The 17,943-nt window shown below is 40.8% G+C and overlaps 2 protein-coding genes across 3 annotated transcripts; one reads left to right on the top strand and one right to left on the bottom strand.

Annotated features, from left to right (window-relative positions):
- Positions 1-1,139: 1,139 nt before the first annotated feature.
- eya3 (EYA transcriptional coactivator and phosphatase 3) lies at positions 1,140-12,687 on the top strand. 2 transcript variants are annotated; one of them, XM_086063409.1, is made up of 19 exons: positions 1,140-1,264; positions 3,102-3,201; positions 3,597-3,646; positions 3,732-3,820; positions 3,883-3,945; positions 6,023-6,077; positions 6,153-6,262; positions 6,514-6,651; positions 6,813-6,898; positions 6,979-7,156; positions 7,248-7,417; positions 7,512-7,595; positions 7,660-7,749; positions 8,271-8,329; positions 8,425-8,585; positions 9,201-9,315; positions 9,443-9,564; positions 9,718-9,818; positions 10,770-12,687. In XM_086063409.1, the coding sequence occupies exons 2-19, from the start codon at positions 3,178-3,180 to the stop codon at positions 10,848-10,850; spliced, it is 1,776 nt and encodes a 591-aa protein (XP_085919535.1). In that variant the 5' UTR covers positions 1,140-1,264; positions 3,102-3,177; the 3' UTR covers positions 10,851-12,687. The 2 variants fall into 2 exon arrangements, with proteins under 2 accessions (XP_085919535.1, XP_085919537.1); XM_086063411.1 differs by lacking the exon at positions 6,514-6,651.
- LOC147157940 (XK-related protein 8-like) lies at positions 12,245-17,662 on the bottom strand. The gene is made up of 3 exons (XM_086063414.1): positions 17,302-17,662; positions 15,737-15,927; positions 12,245-14,769 (listed from the first exon to the last, which is right to left on the bottom strand). Exons 1-3 carry the CDS (start codon positions 17,595-17,597, stop codon positions 14,009-14,011), a joined length of 1,248 nt encoding a protein of 415 aa, XP_085919540.1. The 5' UTR covers positions 17,598-17,662; the 3' UTR covers positions 12,245-14,008.
- Between the last annotated feature and the right edge of the window lie 281 nt (positions 17,663-17,943).

Below are 17,943 nucleotides of genomic sequence, written 5' to 3'. Positions count from 1 at the left end.
TGTCACTGTGACATGTCCATCCATCTCTTTCCAGTATAATTCTTATCCCTATTAACAAAAAAAATGAGCAATAGTTACATAAGATACTTAAACATTTATCATACATGCCACAATTTTCCACAACTTCTGATATCATATTCAATTTGTTGTTAACAATAACTACAAGTTTGAAGGCAGCTATACCTTTAAGGAAACAAGGTCACAACAATTTGCTTCTTCCGAAGGGAAATTCAAATGCTGCAGTCCCCCCCCCCCCCTTCCTTATAGAGCAGTGTTTCCCAAACATTTACACCAAGTACAATCTAAAAACAATTACCTGTTCTAGTACCACCGAAATGACCAACATTAATAGACAGTGTTCATTTAAAAAAAACAACAACAATAAAAACATAGGGTTCCTAAAAAAAAGTTTTTACTTAACGTACTTACTATAAATAATTTATTATAAACCACTATAACATTAAGCATAGTTTGAACATTAACAATACACTTAAATTTAGGAAAAGAAAAACTGTACTTAATGATTCAATTGCAATATATTGCACATTAAATTGAATAAAGTTTTTTATAGATATAATTTTGAACATGCATAGAAATAAAAGTACTGTATAATACACTAACTTGTTTAAATAAATAAAAACAGCAAACCGGTTAGAAATAATCAATACAACATAGGGCTTACCTGCTTGCATGTTCAAAAAGAAATAGGAGAAAGTATAAACTTATCCATTCCTACCTCCATATATTTATTTCATTATTACTTAAATACAGTATTTAAAATAAAAAGTTATATGCAAACGTATACTGTACTTAAATTACAGTAAATACAACTAAACAGTACTTGTACATGAAAAGTAGAAAAAAAACACTACTGCACTGGATTGTTTTTTCACTTGTATGCTATGCCAGGAAGCTTCATTCTAATACGCTTCATTGTATTACATATTTACCGTTTTAATCCAGTGGTAATTAACCTGATTTTTTTGTGAGATAAAAAAAAAAAAGAAGTAAACTATGTGCATTGGTTTTGCAACGGAAACAATGAAGGTTAATAAAGAATGACCGAGTGAACAAACATTTCCACACCTGTCGACAAGGCACCGGGGGACACTGAACATGTGAATCGACATTGTGCGCATGCGCAGATAGCGCAGAAACGCCAACTTCCTGCAAAATAGTGCTCCCTATCAACAGACAAAGCTTTACACTTTGGATTCAAATGGAGATGCTTAAATGTTAGCGTTGTGATTTCCCACCTTCAATGGTAAGACGGGTTTACTGATTGTGGTGCCACTGTAATGCGCTGTTATGTTTCTAATCAACTTGGCATTTTTTGCTGCGGCAGCAGGAGTGAGATGCTTTGCACGCTGCCATTTCAGTGCCCGCTCCTATGGCGGCCGAACCCGACTAATATCTGGAGCAGAAAACTTTTATGCCCGTGCCAAACTCATGACCTCATTGCCAGTATGACTATCGTATCGCCAATTAACTAATATAAATGTGACATTTAGGAAAAAGGCGTCCGTTTTTTGCTATTTGTATAACTTTACTAAGCGCGTGCGTAAATAGCTAACATACGTAGCGCAACGCGCTATAAATATTAGCAATGCTAGCTGTTCATAACATTCGATAATTGGTAAACAAACTGATCATTATAATTTGTTGTTGCTGTTACTTACCTACGCCAAATGCAGTATCAATTTTCAGGAATTAGTCTGGTGCCGCTTCACCTTCATAGACCACTCTCCTCGGCTGGTTTATTTGCTGGTTCTTGCTAATCTAGTGGTTAGCTATTTACAGACGGAATGGGGATTGAAATGCTTGCTCCTTTCAAGGTTTCTTCGACTTGCAAAATGGCAAAGCGATGTTTGAGAGACGGGGTGGTGCAGATGGGGTCCAAATGCACCAGCAGCAAAACAACTACTAGTAAATTGGGTCTGAACGCTATTTAAAAGGCTTGTCCTCTGCTACTTGCTACGTTAAAATTGTGCAGTTTTGCTTATGCAAAAGGTTGGGGGGGAAATCGGGAACAACACTAACACTATAAAAATGTCAGCAGATAACGTAACTTTTGTTGTTTTGTTTCATTATGAATAAAGCATGTAATATAATGTGGAGGGAGATCTGGGGGGGGGGGGTATTACGTTTATGCTGGGTTACATTGTGTCAGTTAACGACGTTGTTTTTGTCATTAAAAAAAAACAATAATAATAATAATAGGGATAAGAATACTTCCAATGTCTTTCTTATATCATACATAGAACTGATAAATGTATAGGCTCAGAAAAGTTTTGTCCTTGACAATAGGCCAAAAACAAAAGAGCATCTAGTGGAGAGTTTAAAAAAAAACAGTCTTTTGGTAAATTATTGGCTATCGAGTTGTCGCTATAATTTTTGAAGTACAGCTCAGTAAAAGGTGCAATGCGTTTAGTACCGCTAGAAAAGTATGCGGCGGTGATCCGAGCATCTCAAAAGTGTGTACATTTCGATGGCCTTCTTTTCCTCCAGGTGTTGTGAGTTCACTTATATAAATCTTGTATAAGCTGACATATGCATCCCATTGGACCCAACCCCTGGAGGTGGCACACTTTTGATCCGGAACGTGCCGTGTCATTTGCCTCACGCGTCGGCGTGGTGTTGAATTTGCCGTCTGACCTATTTTCAGCTTCTGCGTCTACATTATGTCAGATACACGTTCCATGTCCCCTACTTTGACGGGAAAGGCCAGTTAAGCGAGCCGAGCGATGAAACAAGGTTAGATCTTATCCCCCCGGGGCATCATTTGCACCGGCGGCGTCCACCTGAGCGAGAGTGTTTTCATTTGACGCCAGTGAGGTCACATGTAAGGCGGCACGCTTGCCTAATCCCTCGCTAAGCACGAGAGTGGCGGGCAGTCAAGCGACGTCAGTCACACCTGCCTCACCTGTAGGTCTCGTGCAGGATATGCGACCCAGACGCCCCACTTCTTGGGCTCCCTGTTGGGGGCGGTGCATCCATGTGTGTTTACGAGGGGAGGGGAGGGTTTTGTATTGGGGGAAAACTACATAAAGGCATCACTTCAGTCCACTTTTCAATTGTCTACTCTGTGACTGTCGAAGCAGGGTCCGCACAGAATCCCCAGGTCCAGAGAGTAGGCTGTGACGGCGCGCTGTCTTGTCGGGTCGCTCTGCCGCAGAGATGGATGACTCGCAGGAGCTGCCGGTAAGTGTGCCCGCAAGAGGGTGGGGGCATTTCACATTAATGACTAATGATTTGAAATTGGGCGGTCTTGTACTCTCACCGTTTCCCGTCATTTCTCAAGAAACTATTCTTTCAATCCAAATTTGTTTGCTTCTTGTTCCTGAAAGCCTCCTGTGAGCTTTTAGTGCTGGAACGAGTGTTGAAACGAATTACCTTCCTGTTCATGGATGCATTTTCATCATATTCAGTTTACTATTTTTTTATTTACTCCTTCCAAATGTTTGGGGGATGTTGCATGCTAAATAGGAAATGCTACAAAAAGCAAAACTTGAATCAGATTTTTCTTAATTAATGGATACTAATTTTAGGTTGAGCTGTATGCTTCTTAAACTGAAATATTTGGTTTTGGGGCACAGGCGAAGAAAGCCAAACTTGACGTAGACACGGGACTAGAGAAACAGCAAAGGTATGGAGGGGGGCGGGCGAAAGGCAACATGGCTCATTTATGAAAACCCTGTCAACTAAAACCCGTCACCTCGATGTACTTGTAGTAATTTGGGAGAGGACGGAAGCCCTAATCTAGCTCCATCGGAGCAGGGAAGCTCTTACTCTGCCCTGTCCATCTCCCAACTTGGCACGCGTGAGTAGAAAATGTGGAGAAAGCGGTGAATTGCCACAAATATAACTTGCTTGTGATTACAGGGGATCGGGAGTCTGACGGAGAGATAGGAGGGGCACCCCAGCTGAACTCGTATGCACACTCTGGTATGAACGCACAAACAGATGGCATGAGTCAATTTTACTATGAAGTTTATAATGAATTCATTAGAAAGGCAGTTTATTTAGCTGCTTACTAAACATTTTCACTCGCATTCACTATTAGAACTTAATATTCTACCAAACCACTGCGGCCCAAATATCAACACATGTACTCACTGGCTCCACCTTTTGGCAGTTGTGAAAAGGAGGTAGTCTAATCCCGCCATTTACTCACAATTTATTTTCTTTTTTTTTTAAAGAAAGCAAGAAAAAGTGCCACTGCTCTCTATCCTGCCAGTTTGTAATCTCATAAATTCCTTTTATTATTATTTTTATAGCCTTAATTAATAGACATGACATTGTCAAATTTTGTTGTAGCCTGAATTTCCTTTCCAACAGTTAAGGCCAACAAGATCCACGATCAACTTGAAGGATAATATGCCAACATGCTCCCACAGATTTAACAGATTTGTTTGACTTACTTTTAGATGACTTCAGTCTTCGTGCCACTTTCTTCCCATGGGTCCATCTGCTAGTTTTCGTTAGCTGTGATTGTGCATGTTGTGTGCTCAAATCTAAATAATTACAAACTGTTGTCATAAATGACTAGCCTGCACACATCAGGGATGTGATTTTTCCGCTAATTTGCGGAATTCCGCTTTTTTTATCTCCAAAAATAAAATGTTACAATTTTTTAAGTGGTAAAAAATCCGATTTCGTCTCTCGACAGCATTCCATTTTAGTGTTTCCGTAACTGAAATGAAACTGATCTTGCGATTGGCTGAAGTCTCCGTGTTGACCAATAAACGCACTTGTTATAAAGGCATAGGAGTATGCCATTGTTCATTTCTCAGACGTTTTTGCCGGGTGTTTAAAGAAAGATGTCCGTGATCGAACGCAATGATGCTCCACGAGTTAAGGAAATTGACAAGATTGTAAAAAACAAGTTTCGATGGGACTGGTTAGAGAAGGATATATCTACAAATGTTGGAAAGAAGACTGTGACGAATTTGTTCAGTGACTTTATTCGGAAGATCGATCGTGCCGGGAAAGCGCTTTGCATTTGGTGCCATGATACCATTGACTATGGTGGGAGAGGTTTCAAAGCTCTTGAAAGTCACGCAAAGAGCAAAAAACACGTGAAAGAACTCCAGTCAAGAACAACAAATTATTCCATCGCTGGAAGTTTCGGTGCCCAAACGAAAACTCCAAAACTTTACGGCCTCCATCCCTTATTGACATCACAATCGGAAGCGGTAATAGAGAGACGTGATCCACCCCAACAACCTGTATCAGTTGCTGACAGAGTCGTGAATTTTGAGGTCGGTAGTAAACTTTTCAAATTAATCGAAATCAAATTTTCGAAAATATTATAACGTAATAAAAATGGCCATAAATATTTAACATGGTTAATCATTGACACAAACTCAAATGAATGCTGCATGTTTGCACTTTTCAGGTTTCAATATGTTGACTGTCTTGATGTATGCAGTTACAGAGATGATCTTAGTCAATCATGCATTCGTGTTTTTACCAGAGCTTGCTGCATGAGGTATTTTATGTTTTTGTCATGCATTATGTATTAAATTAAGAATGATTAATTAAATTATTTATTGCATGGTAAATATATATGATGATATTCTCAGTGATAGTTTTTAAAAGCAAAGGCAGTCCAATGTTTTTGAATGTGACTGATTTTGAGTTGACTAAAACTGCAATTTTATATGGGATAGTTCAATATACATTGAAAATTTATGCTGTTGTTTTGTCTATTTCTTTGTCATCTGAGTGCATTGAAAGTACTTAAAAACACGGAAAACCCATGAGCTCTGGACCTAGCTGAGTGCCCGCGGCCCCCAGACCCCCGGCTAAATTTTCAGATAATTTCACTTTGGTCAAATCACATCCCTGACACATGGACGACAGTTTCCCTATCAAACTTTTTCTTCTAGCCAGCACACCTGTTCCAATCAACTGCATGAACACTTTAATGTGTGCTGGCTTGAACACACTTAGCCACTAGGTGGCACCATTTCTCACTTTACGCATACATGCCAAATTGATGGTTGTTTTGTCTCAACAGCCGCAGACACAACAGCCGCGTCTGAATACACCCAACAGGTCTATGAAGGAAGCAAGTGAGTTTGCAACCTGAAATAAATGGCAATTTGTTGCCACGTTTGCACTTGTGTACTAATTGCCTTTCTTTGTAGCCCTGTGGTGACATCATACCCCAGCCCGGTGACCTTCCCCCCACTGACTCAATCAGCTGTGTATTCAGCTTTTCCGCAGACGGGTCAAACGTACGGCCTCCCACCATTTGGTTAGTCTATTTTTTTTTTCTTCTTTTCTAACGGTCTGCTCACTAAAAACACAGCATCGCACCTTTGTCACTTCGCTTCAGTAGCCTCACTCTGCTTCTGCACTGTGGAATCGATTTGCTTTTGGGTTTTCCGCTCCCAACACACAAAGCCCACAGCTTGACGGGAGGATTTTGGAACTCCTCGCTGTCCCCATTAACCCCCTTGCTGCCTCTTTCCTCCTTTTGCTTTTATTGCTGTCTGTCATCTTTAGGTGCTATGTGGCCAGGCATAAAAACAGAGACAGGTCTGCCAGAGGCGCCCTCTGGTGGCCAGCCTGGGTTTCTCAGCTTCAGCACCACATATACCTCAAGCCAGCCAAGCCAGCTGCACTACTCATACCCCAGCCAAGGCAAGCTGCAGCATCACTTGCTCAGGACAATGCTGTCACACTCGGCACATTTTCTATAGGAGAGTGTGAATTTTCAGCATTCTCCTATGATGAGATCGGCCATGTGGTTTTTTTTGGTTCTGCTCGCCTTGATTGACGTATGTGTGTGCCTTCCTCTCAAGGCTCAAGTTTCACAACATCCAGTGTGTACTCCAACATCCCATCAGCTACAGCTGCTACCACGGCATCCACCACCGTAGCTCTCCAAGTAAGCGGTTGAATATTTGTACGAGTATGACAAAAGGCGTTCCTGAAGTGACGGATCATCTTTGTGTTGGACTCCCTCAGGAATTTAGTGGCTACAACTCTCTGGGACAGAGCCAGTTTTCGCAGTATTACAACCTGCCTTCCAGTTACGCGCCGGCGGGCCTGCCCAGCAGCGACGACCACGGAGCCGCCGTGGGAGGGGCCGTGTACTCTGCCGTTAAGTCCGAAGAGGCCGCCTCAGCTGGACTACCTCCCAGAGGTGGCTTTTCAATCTTGTACTGCAAATCACGCTTGAACACAGGAAGTTAGGTTATTAATTTTTTCTTCTTTTTCCATTGTTTCTCTCTAAGATGCGTCCCCACCAGAGAATCTCCCAGCAGGGGCGGCTCTGCCTACTAGCGTGTCTGACCCTGCTGGAGCCAGAGACCAAGATGAGGTCGGACGCAGGAATTCAATGGGAAAAGCTAAAGGAAAGGCGAAAAAGGGTGACAGCTCCCCTTCTACTGAATCCGACCTGGAGGTAATCATGCCGATAATGCATCGCATTTACTTAATAAGCATTTTGTTTTAGAATCCATTGAGGTCAATCATCATTGCTTGTTTTGTTTTTTTAGCGCATCTTTCTGTGGGATCTGGACGAGACCATTATTATATTCCACTCACTGCTCACAGGCTCCTTTGCGCAAAAGTTTGGCAAGGTATGTAAACAATGAATAAAAATAGCTAAGAAGATTTCTGAGCTCTGTTACTGTCCGGCATTAGGACCCAGCAACCATGCTGAACTTGGGCTTGCAGATGGAGGAGTTTATCTTCGAGTTGGCTGACAACCACCTGTTCTTCAACGACCTAGAGGTACGATTTCTTCTCTTAACTCATTCACTCCCAGCCATTTCCACTGAAGCGACCCTCTTCGCTCCCGGCTGTTTTTTTGGCAAGTGCCGCAGAATATTGTGTTCTATTGCTATAAAAAACATGGAACCTGCCAAAAGAAAGATGAGTCTTTTTTTTCATCAGGAAAAGAGTATATTTATCTATGTTTCCGTTGTGCAGCAATTAGCATTAGAATATGAGTTTTATCATTACAACATGGCCCTGGTAGATCTCTTATACTCTGCTACCACCTGCTGGCCGTTTTTGTAATAACTACCATTGCTTCAACCATTCTCTTCAGTTCAGAGGCTGCAACAAAGCCTTCTGTATGCTTTAGCATAAAAAAATGTATAAATACATCTTTGGGAGCATGGTAATATTTAAAATAGAACGGATTTATATGTTTTTGGGAGCAAATGAGTTAAGTATCTTAAACTTAAAATAATTGTGAAATGGATTCTATAATGCGATTTGTAACAACAAGGTCTACTTTCTGCTTTCAGGAATGTGACCAAGTCCATGTTGAGGATGTTGCCTCCGACGACAACGGGCAAGACCTTAGGTGCCCCCCACCCCCCTTCTAAACCGCCAAAATAACATTTTGATTATTTGGATGGCTTTTGTATAATTTGAGCTACTCTGTCTCCTGTTTCTTAGTAATTACAATTTCTTGGCGGATGGATTCAACGGCCCCAGTGGCGGAGGGTCCGCTGGAGCCACGACAGGCGTCCAGGGAGGTGTGGAGTGGATGCGCAAACTGGCTTTTCGCTACCGCCGCCTAAAAGAGATTTACAACAACTACAAGGGAAATGTGGGAGGTGAGTTAGATGTTGACATCCACCCTTTTTTTTTTTTTTTTTGTGAGGTAAATTTAATTTCATTGATAATGGTCTTAAAAAGTCTTACACTTTATTTAGTGAATACTTCAGGAACAGCAGGTGGCGCACATGTGCTTAATTCAGTGAGCACATTTAAAGGGGAAGTCGGGTCAAAAATTTTCTATAGCTAAGCAGTTAAAACCACCTGTTTTTATCGATCTCAGAGGGCGGCCATTTTGCCCACTTACTGATGACTGAAAAGTGGCAAAATGGTCGCCCCATCCGAGATAGATAAAAACATGTAAGTTTTGCCGCCTAATCCGCATTCCACAAACCCAATATTGATCAGACCCAAAGAACATTATTGTAAATAACATTTTTGACTTCACCTCCCCTTAAACAGTTCAACTACGGCAGTTCCAAGTCTTCTCTTACAGTTGCAAATAGCACCATGAGTCAGACTTTGTACATCAAACATGTTTCAGCCAAGATAAATAAAAAAAGTGTTTGTTTGCTTATAGCTCTCCTACATGAGACAACTTCCAACTGCCAGAACTTCATAAAAAATACTTGGTGTATTGTGGTCTTTAAAAAAATGCTGCCGCTCTCATGCAGGCTTATTGAGTCCCGGGAAGCGGGAGCTTCTTTTACGGCTTCAGTCCGATATCGAGAACGTGACGGACTCCTGGCTCAGCACAGCGCTCAAGTCTCTGCTACTCATCCAGTCAAGGTGTGCTTTTAACAACATTTAAGGTTCTCCCAAAAAAAAAAAAAAAATCCCAAAATTAAATCCAAACTCACGGCAGTTTGCAGGAATTTCTGTATATAACCAAGTTAAGTGTTTGTTTGACCAACAGGGGGAAGTGTGTTAACATCTTGGTCACCACCACTCAGCTGGTCCCAGCGCTGGCTAAGGTTCTGCTGTATGGCCTGGGAGACGTCTTCCCCATAGAGAACATCTACAGCGCCACAAAAATAGGTACAGCCAGTTAACAGGCCTTTTGTCGATGACTGTACCATGCGTTAGTCAGCGATCACGTGGAAAGTTCATCTGCGAGGAGCACGAGTGTCATGCACACGTTTAACGTGATATTCTGCACACTTGACTTGCGGCGTCGTCTTTTGGCTGCAGGAAAAGAAAGTTGCTTCGAGAGGATCGTCTCTCGCTTTGGGAAGAAAGTGACGTACGTCGTCATAGGCGACGGGCGCGATGAAGAGTTTGCAGCGAAACAGGTGCGCGCAACGTTGAAACTCTCATTTTGAGCTCACATTCGGAGGAAAATGTTAAAAGTACAATGACAATTCTGAAGTCTCCCTCACTTCCCACCACATAAAGCAAAAAAAAAGAATTTGTCTAGTGAAAGGTCGCTATCTTAATGCTAGCGTATAACGTCATTGACATGCTAATGAGTATTAGCATAGATGTTATGGCAATTCTAAAACTGCTACTTTAACAGAAATAGAGCAACATAGCATATGAAAATACCCCGACTTATTTTCTCTGCTCTGTGGGACCAACAAATTAGTTAAGTTGGGGACCGTCTCTGCCTCTTCTTCTAACTCTTAATTGAGGCACGTTGTGATACGGCTGTGGGTTCACACCTAAACCCATTAAAAATGATTGCTTAAAAATCTGAAATAATGTCAGTGCATACGATGAACCAGATTAACTCTCTTACTCCCAGCCATTTTCACTGAAGCAACCCCCTTCGCTCCCAGCTGTTTTGCTGGATTTTGACTGATTTTGCAAGGTCTACAGAATATTCTGTTCTATTGCTATAAAAACATGGAACCTACCAAAAGAAAGATTAGAGTCTCTTCTACATTTGTATCTGTTTCCGTTTTGCAGCAATTAGCGTGAGAATATAGTTAGAATATCATCATTATTCATAAACACTGGCAAAAAGATGCCAAAAATGGCCTTGGTTGATCTCTTATACTCTGCTGCCACCTGTTGGCCGTTGTGTGTAATAACTAGGTCAGAGGCTGCATCAAAGCCTTCTGTATGCTCTAGCATAAAAAAACATTTAAAAAAATGTTTTTGGGACCATGGCAATATTTAAAATAAAACGTTTTTATAACTTTTTGGGGAGCAAATTATGTAATAAAATATCTAAACAAACAGAAGAATACAAATTTGAATGAAATGGAAGTCTGACTCAATGGTTTTGTGGCCCCACGTAGCACAACATGCCTTTCTGGCGGATCTCCGCTCACGGCGACCTGGTGTCCCTGCACCAAGCGCTGGAACTGGACTTCTTGTAAACAAGGCGGCGGCTGCGGGGGGAAAAAACGGCGCAGCCGCTTATCGTTTCTGGACGGACACTTATCAAGAATCTTCTGCGCCTCCAACGCTGCTGACGCGTATTTACAGACAGCTGCGGGCTGGCTGACCGAACTGAGGTGGAGCCGACTGTTTGGAACAGACCGGGCGTCCAGTCGGCTGCTTTCAATGTCCTCGCGCCCAGCACTCCTTATTCTTTGGCAGCTAATCTCGCCACAGCTACATTTTGTACTCATTCGGACGCAGAAGGGACGACGATGACGACGACGACGACGACGTCGTTGTTGTTGTTTGATCTCTTTCTAATTAAAACCTCTCCCTCCTGATTTCAAATTACCAAAGGGCCTTTTGCTTTATGTGCATAGTTGTTAGTTTGCATTCAAAATGTTGAATCCGACATTTATTTCTGGGCTCGTTTGCACTCATTTCGACGACATCCATCAAGTACGGCGAACGGCGGAAAACCATAATTGACCACTCCCAAAATGATTACAAATGCCACGAAAGCATTTTCTGAATGAAATTCCTCAACTGACTTTCGACGTAGTTCAGGAATTTCCCAAGTGCAAATATGCAGAGGTTCACTTTTGTTCATCATCTGCTTGCCTCGCTTGTCACCACTAAAACATTCTGTCATATATCAAAATGTAGCCGAGAAATATTCAGTGCAGTTTGGCAAACTGGCTCGTCGCATTTATCCTCAGAAGTGCTTCATTCGTGCAATTGAATGTCAAACCGAAGGTTCACCAAAAATGAAATGAATTGAATCCAGAAGTTTTACAATTTTACAGGCCAATAGCTTGATACGAGTTCAGTGAATTTGGACTTTTGGTCAAATGTAGGCGAACGCGGCATGATACGCTTCATGGCGTCATGCAAACTTCAAACGGTACAAACGAGACGGCAACTGTGCAATACGTCGTTCCATTGCTCATTAATGTTAGTTTCAAACTAAAGTCAACTTTGTGTCCACACGACATGATGACTGAACAATTCTGAGCCGGAAGGTTTCGTCTTTACTCACTCGCAGCTTTTGGACCGTTAAGAATGTGTATTTGTGTGCATTTGTTTGTGTGTGTGTGTGTTTCTCTTTCTTCATTTTTCATATTTATATTGTGCCTTTAACCATCTGTATGCATAATCTCAAAGGGAAATGTGTTTTTGTTTAGTCCTCGTAACAATGTATTGTTATCTCAAGTGTTGTTTTTTTATGCTGTTTTGGTTCATGTGAATTCAGAACATTTTGGGGAATTCTTTCAAATTGTCCTTTTTCTCTCCGTTTAGATGTCAGCAACCTTTTGTTTTAAGTGTACTCCAGAAGAAAGAGGAAAAAAAAGATTTCACGGATCCTGTGTGCTCTGTATTGCTGTTGGAATAGAATCATTTACCATTTATTAGTTGCTGTGACGACATACTAGCTTGGAGACAATCAATAAGTAATACTTGGTATTACTGGCTCAAATTACTAAAACTGGTCACAAAAAAAGCAAGTTGGACAAAGCATTTGTGTGGTTTTTGTTCACTTTATGTACAATTGACAAAATGTCGTTACCACTTCTGATACATGAAACAATTCTGATTGTTCTGCATGCCATGTCTGTTTTCAAGTAAACAATGGGGATGCAATGTTAAAAGTATAATAGTATTCAAAGTGTGTGTGTTGTTTTGTTTTTTTAGCTGCCTTCAATTTTTTGTATCATCTCATGGTCAGGACTCGTTGGGTGTCTTTTAGACCACTGTAGCCATTTAGGACTTCAACCCATCTCTGTCAGAATTTCCTGTTTATCTGATAAAGTCAGTACATTGTAAATATGCTGACCGGTGTCTTTGCCTATTTTCTTTTATTTATTTACAATAGAAACGTATAAATTAATCGTATTAATTATATTCATAAATAATGCAATTGTGTTCAACGTACTGTATTTGAATAGTCATTTTTTATATACTAGGGCATATTTAAAGTACACATGCTGTTGCATTGTTTAAATGGCAACCAATTTTGCGCTTATGATTCTCATAAGGGTTCTACTATGGTCGTTTTACTTTCATACTGCCTGCTGTCATTTTAGTACAGTGCCCTAAAACGCGTGGACTTTGCACAGTTGGCAGAAGATCTCCAGTATTGATTATGGAGGATAATAACTAATAGGGGTGGGAATCTTTGAATGTCTCATGATTCTATTCGATTCAGACTTTTGGGTGTGCGATTCGATTCAGAATCGATTTTCCATGAAGAAAGATTTTTTAAATTCAAAATAATTTGATTGACATTGATTTTTGCTTCAATCTATAGATGTGCAAGGAATTGTAATGATCTACTCCAGTCTGACTCGCTAATGCTACTCGCTGCACTTTTATCGCTCAAAAGAACGGCTCCACGCTGAAAAAAACTAACTTTTATTGGAATAACTTGATCGTGACTTTTTCCTTCTACTCTCTAATGTGGCTACAACTTAACTCATTCACTGCCATTGACTGTTATAAACATCAAAAATCTTTTTAACTATTTCTATTAGTTGAACATTTTATTTCTACTTTTTTAACAAGAGTATGAAAACCTAGATTTTTTTTTTATTGTACATTTACAACAGATAAAAAAATTGTGATTAATTGTAAGTAAACTATTGAAGTCATGTGATTAATTACAATTAAAATTTGTAATCGCCTAATGCCCCAAATTTTTAATCATCTTGTCGGGCGATTAATTTTTTTTATCGTAATTAATTGCATGACTTCGCTAGTTAACTCACGATTAATCATAGATTTCAATCTGTTCTAAATTTACAATTAAAAAAATATAGGTTTTTATACAGTGAATGAGTTAACAGTGTATTAGATCGCGTGAAACCATACTGCCCCTCAGTGGCCAAACCGGGTACAACATGAACAGCGCTCCAAATAAAAGCACACACGGGCAAAGCCAAGACAGTATAAAGTAATTTAAATAAAATCGATTTTGGGACATTTAAAATCGATTTTTTGGCACACCCATAATAATTAACAATGACACTTGTAACAGTTTGTCCAATGTACAAATAATGGTAAGATCCTATCTGTCCTCATTGAGATTGGAGAACTGCTCCCTCGTGACATACAGTACATGTGTGTAGGTCATCCATGCGCACGTCAAGTGCTTGTGTCATGAGTAGAAATTCTCCGCCAGCTTCCTCATTCTTTTATTGCAAAGTCTGGTGTCGACTTGTGACGCGGCGCCGTCCACTACATCTTCTGTGGTGTAATTTCGATCACCAACGTGAGGAGCGTCGCCCTGCGCCGCCACCGAGAACATGGCCGCCTTCTCGGGAGGGCCCGTGGCATCTCCTTTCAGCTCCTTTTCAGAAAGGTTCGGATGAAAGCGCTTGTAATAGATGATTTTGAGTATGAGGCCAAAGATGTAAAGTGCAACCACGCTGACGGCGATGACGCAGGCGTAAACGAGGGGGATTTTAAAAGACGGGGGCTTCGTGTGCATCCTCCAGCACCACAAGCCGCACATGACGGAAATATCCAGCAGGATGAAGCTGTGATACAACGTCGCCTTGTATCTAGTCCTCTCATCCACCACGTTGAACCAGTTAAAATACCAAATGAGGCCCACGGTGGCCTGGTAGAGCAACTCGCCACACGGGCTGTCCATGAACTTCGTCTTGCAGCGCCAGGCGGAGAAGAAGAGGAGCATCCAGGAGCAAACGAAGTGGGTGAAGACGAAGCAGGGCAGGACGGAGGCGAAGAGGGCGATGGCAACCAGCCGGGTGAAGATGAGAAGAAAGTTCCAGATGAAGAAGATGAGCGACGACACGGCGGGTTGCTTTTCTTTGTCGGGCAGGAAGGAGCGGAGGGAGCGATGGTACGTGGTCACGCTGAAGGCGACAGCTGAAGCCGAGCCCAAGGCCTTCAACACTGAGGATGACGTCATATTAGACAGCTGTGTGCTACATATTCACGGGTCACTATTCGCGAATTTCTGAAGTTGTCACAAGATGGCGCCAAAGCCCTTGTGTTAACACAAGCTACATCTCACCTGACAACTAGCAGCATTTTTATTAAATAGTTTAATAAGAGACTTCAAGCTATTTAATCCCGCTCCCAGTTGAAGTTTACTGTCAAACCAAACAGAAAACCAAGAAAATGTAACTTTGCGTATTTAAAAAAAACTCAACAAAGGACTTTAGCTCTTGGCTAGCTTGATGCTAACGCTAATTAGCATCTATGTTGTCGTGCTTAACCAAGAGTTTCCCAACTTCTATTGAGTTAAGGCACATATTTTATTTATTTATTTTTTACGCAGGGCACGCTATATTCGCACCCAAAAAAAAAAATCACAGACGTTGAAATATATTATCACCTTCTGTTACTTAGTGGAAGAGCATTTGATTGATTTGCCTGTAACTACATGAGGTTTGCACAGATGGATGAATAAAAAACCTTTTAAATTTGGGGGTCAAAATAATTGACATTGGATAATTTCCCGCGGCACACCTGATGATCTTTCATTGTATACATACAATATAACACTACTCACAGGGTAAAGGGTTCTTTATATCAGTGCTGTACTGTACTAAGAGCTCAGAGGTGTTGAGATGTCTCAATGAAGTTTTATTGTGAGTCCCACTACTATGAGTTCTAGGCAAGACATGCCCTACTGCGACAGGCTGGAACGGTTTAATGGCATTTCCATTCATTTCAATGACAAAAGCTAATTTGAGATACAAACCACATTTTTTTTGTGCTCAGGCCAAAACCACGTCTAACATAAAAACATTGCTTTGATGCCAAGGACTATGTTAAAATGAGAGGGGGGGTTGCATTTAGCCTTGTCTAATTGAATGATCGCACCCTTGACAACTCCGACATGCATAAGTGTTACCTGTCAGAATATCCAGCTGGCCCTGCTGCAGCATGATAGTGAGCATGAGGACCAGTTGCGGCGCGCTCTCTGAAAAAGCCTCGAAGAGCCGCAGCATGCTCAGGTCGTGAGTCAGGAACACGGCAGAGTCGACTGGATCTTGGGTCTTGGTAATGCAGCTGCAGGATGTGACCTCCACAACGGCGGCGTGCCTGAGAAACAACAATATGGACACTCAAAAAACACACATTACTGTGAAGAAAGGACATTCATGAATTGATTATGATTCCGTGACTGATTTGGATCGTACCATGTCAGAGAATAAGGAAACGTGGATCATTGTTTTCCAAAGTTAAAGTCTTATTTTGATTCCACGCGGTCTGCCATCTTTATTGGAAGACAACAGACATTGGAGAACTGTTAAGAGTCTGAAATTTGAAAGGATTTGGGCAATATTGAATTAAGCAAGGTCTTGAAATGATTAATCAATTATCAAGATAATTTGATTGATTTGATAATCAGTTGTCAATTAATCTTTACACCTTTAGTTGTTTTCATTTTGGAAATAGGTACTGTATTTTTCTTTAATTTATTTGACCAGTTTAACTCATTCACTGCCATTGACGGCTATTGACGTCAAAGATTAATTTGAACTATTTTTATTAGATTAACATTTTTTCCACTTTTGTTAACAAGAGTATGAAAACCTAGATTTTTTTTATTGTACACTTAGAACAGATATAAAATGTATAATTAATCGTGAGTTAACTATTGAAGTCATGCGATTAATTACAATAAAAATATATAATCGCCCGAGGCGATTTAAAAAAAAGAAGAGATTATTAAAAATTAGGAGCGTCAGGCGATTAATTTTTTTAAATCGCAATTAATTGCATGACTTCACAAGTTAACTCACAATTAATCACTAATTGTATATCTGTTCTAAATGTACAATTAAAAAAAATCTAGGTTTTCATACTCTTGTTAACAAAAGCGGATTTTTTTTTTTTAACTAATAGAAATTGTTCAAATTAATTTTTGACGTCTACAACCGTCAACGGCAGTGAATGTGTCAAGAATCTGACCTGGCATCCACGGCAATCACGGCCTGCCACATTTGCCCCATGCCATCACCTAACGTCCATACTGTTTTGTTTGCGGTGGCTTAAAACGCGATTAATATTAATGCCGTGTCTGCCGAGAACCTCACATATTTTCTTAAATATATATATATATATATATATAAATATATAAAAGGGAGGACATGCAAACTCCACATGGGCCAAGATTTAAAACCCGAACATCAAAACTATGAGGCAGGCGCGCATACTACTAGGTCACTCTGGCTGCTAGACAATAAGAAAATTCCAACGTATTACATAACTGCAACATGCTGAAGCCCCCCCATCAGAAAGTGAAGTGTTGGTTGACAGACTCGACACAATTCCTATCATTGAATTTTGTTTCACTTTCCTGTAAGTCGGAATGTTTGCATGAACTGGAACGTGCAAAGAACAAACAATCTGTCCAAATAAAAATACACCACCCCCACATGTTTAAAGTACCGGTAGACTTTCTATACGAACCTGAAGTAAACTCCCAACTGTAAAAAGTGAACGGCCTTCAGCTGCACCGAACTGAGACAGTTCTCCACCTTCGTCACCCGCACAAAGTCATCATAAGTATACCAGAGCCAGCTGTAGGTTTGAGCAAGCGCGGACGAGCCCAGCAGGACAAATATCAGTATGCCGAGATAGACATATTCCTCTTCCTGGTAGAGAGACACAGCAGTCCCTGTGTCTAACCCAATGTCCAACAATAGAAATGCCAGGCCTACATAAGTGAGGAAACAATCCACCTTGGAGAACTTGAACACACTCATGGTTCCACTTTGGACCGCTACATGCTGGTAGAGCTGTTGCAACGGCAGACGGCACTTTCTCAATCACGAACTTGACCAGAAAAAGGAGCTTCTAGTTAGGCACTCCTCCATCATAAAAACCCTGCCCTCAAGGTCTACTCTTAAAGGCATATTGTCCACAAACACACACAAACCTCATGGGATAACTGTCTATTCTGCTACTTTCAGTTTCTTGCTTCATTCACAAAAGTTGCAGTTTTCGGGTTTCTTCAACCTATATGAACTTCATCGGGGCAATGCCAAAATTCCAATAAGAAAAATAACGCCTTTAAAACATTGTACTTTATAAAAAAACATACATTGTCCA

Source organism: Leptonotus elevatus, chromosome 19 (assembly GCF_054856555.1).
Source record: "Leptonotus elevatus isolate MCC_2025b chromosome 19, RoL_Lele_1.0, whole genome shotgun sequence".
Lineage (NCBI taxonomy): Eukaryota > Metazoa > Chordata > Actinopteri > Syngnathiformes > Syngnathidae > Leptonotus > Leptonotus elevatus.
This window is presented reverse-complemented; position numbering and strand designations above follow the sequence as displayed.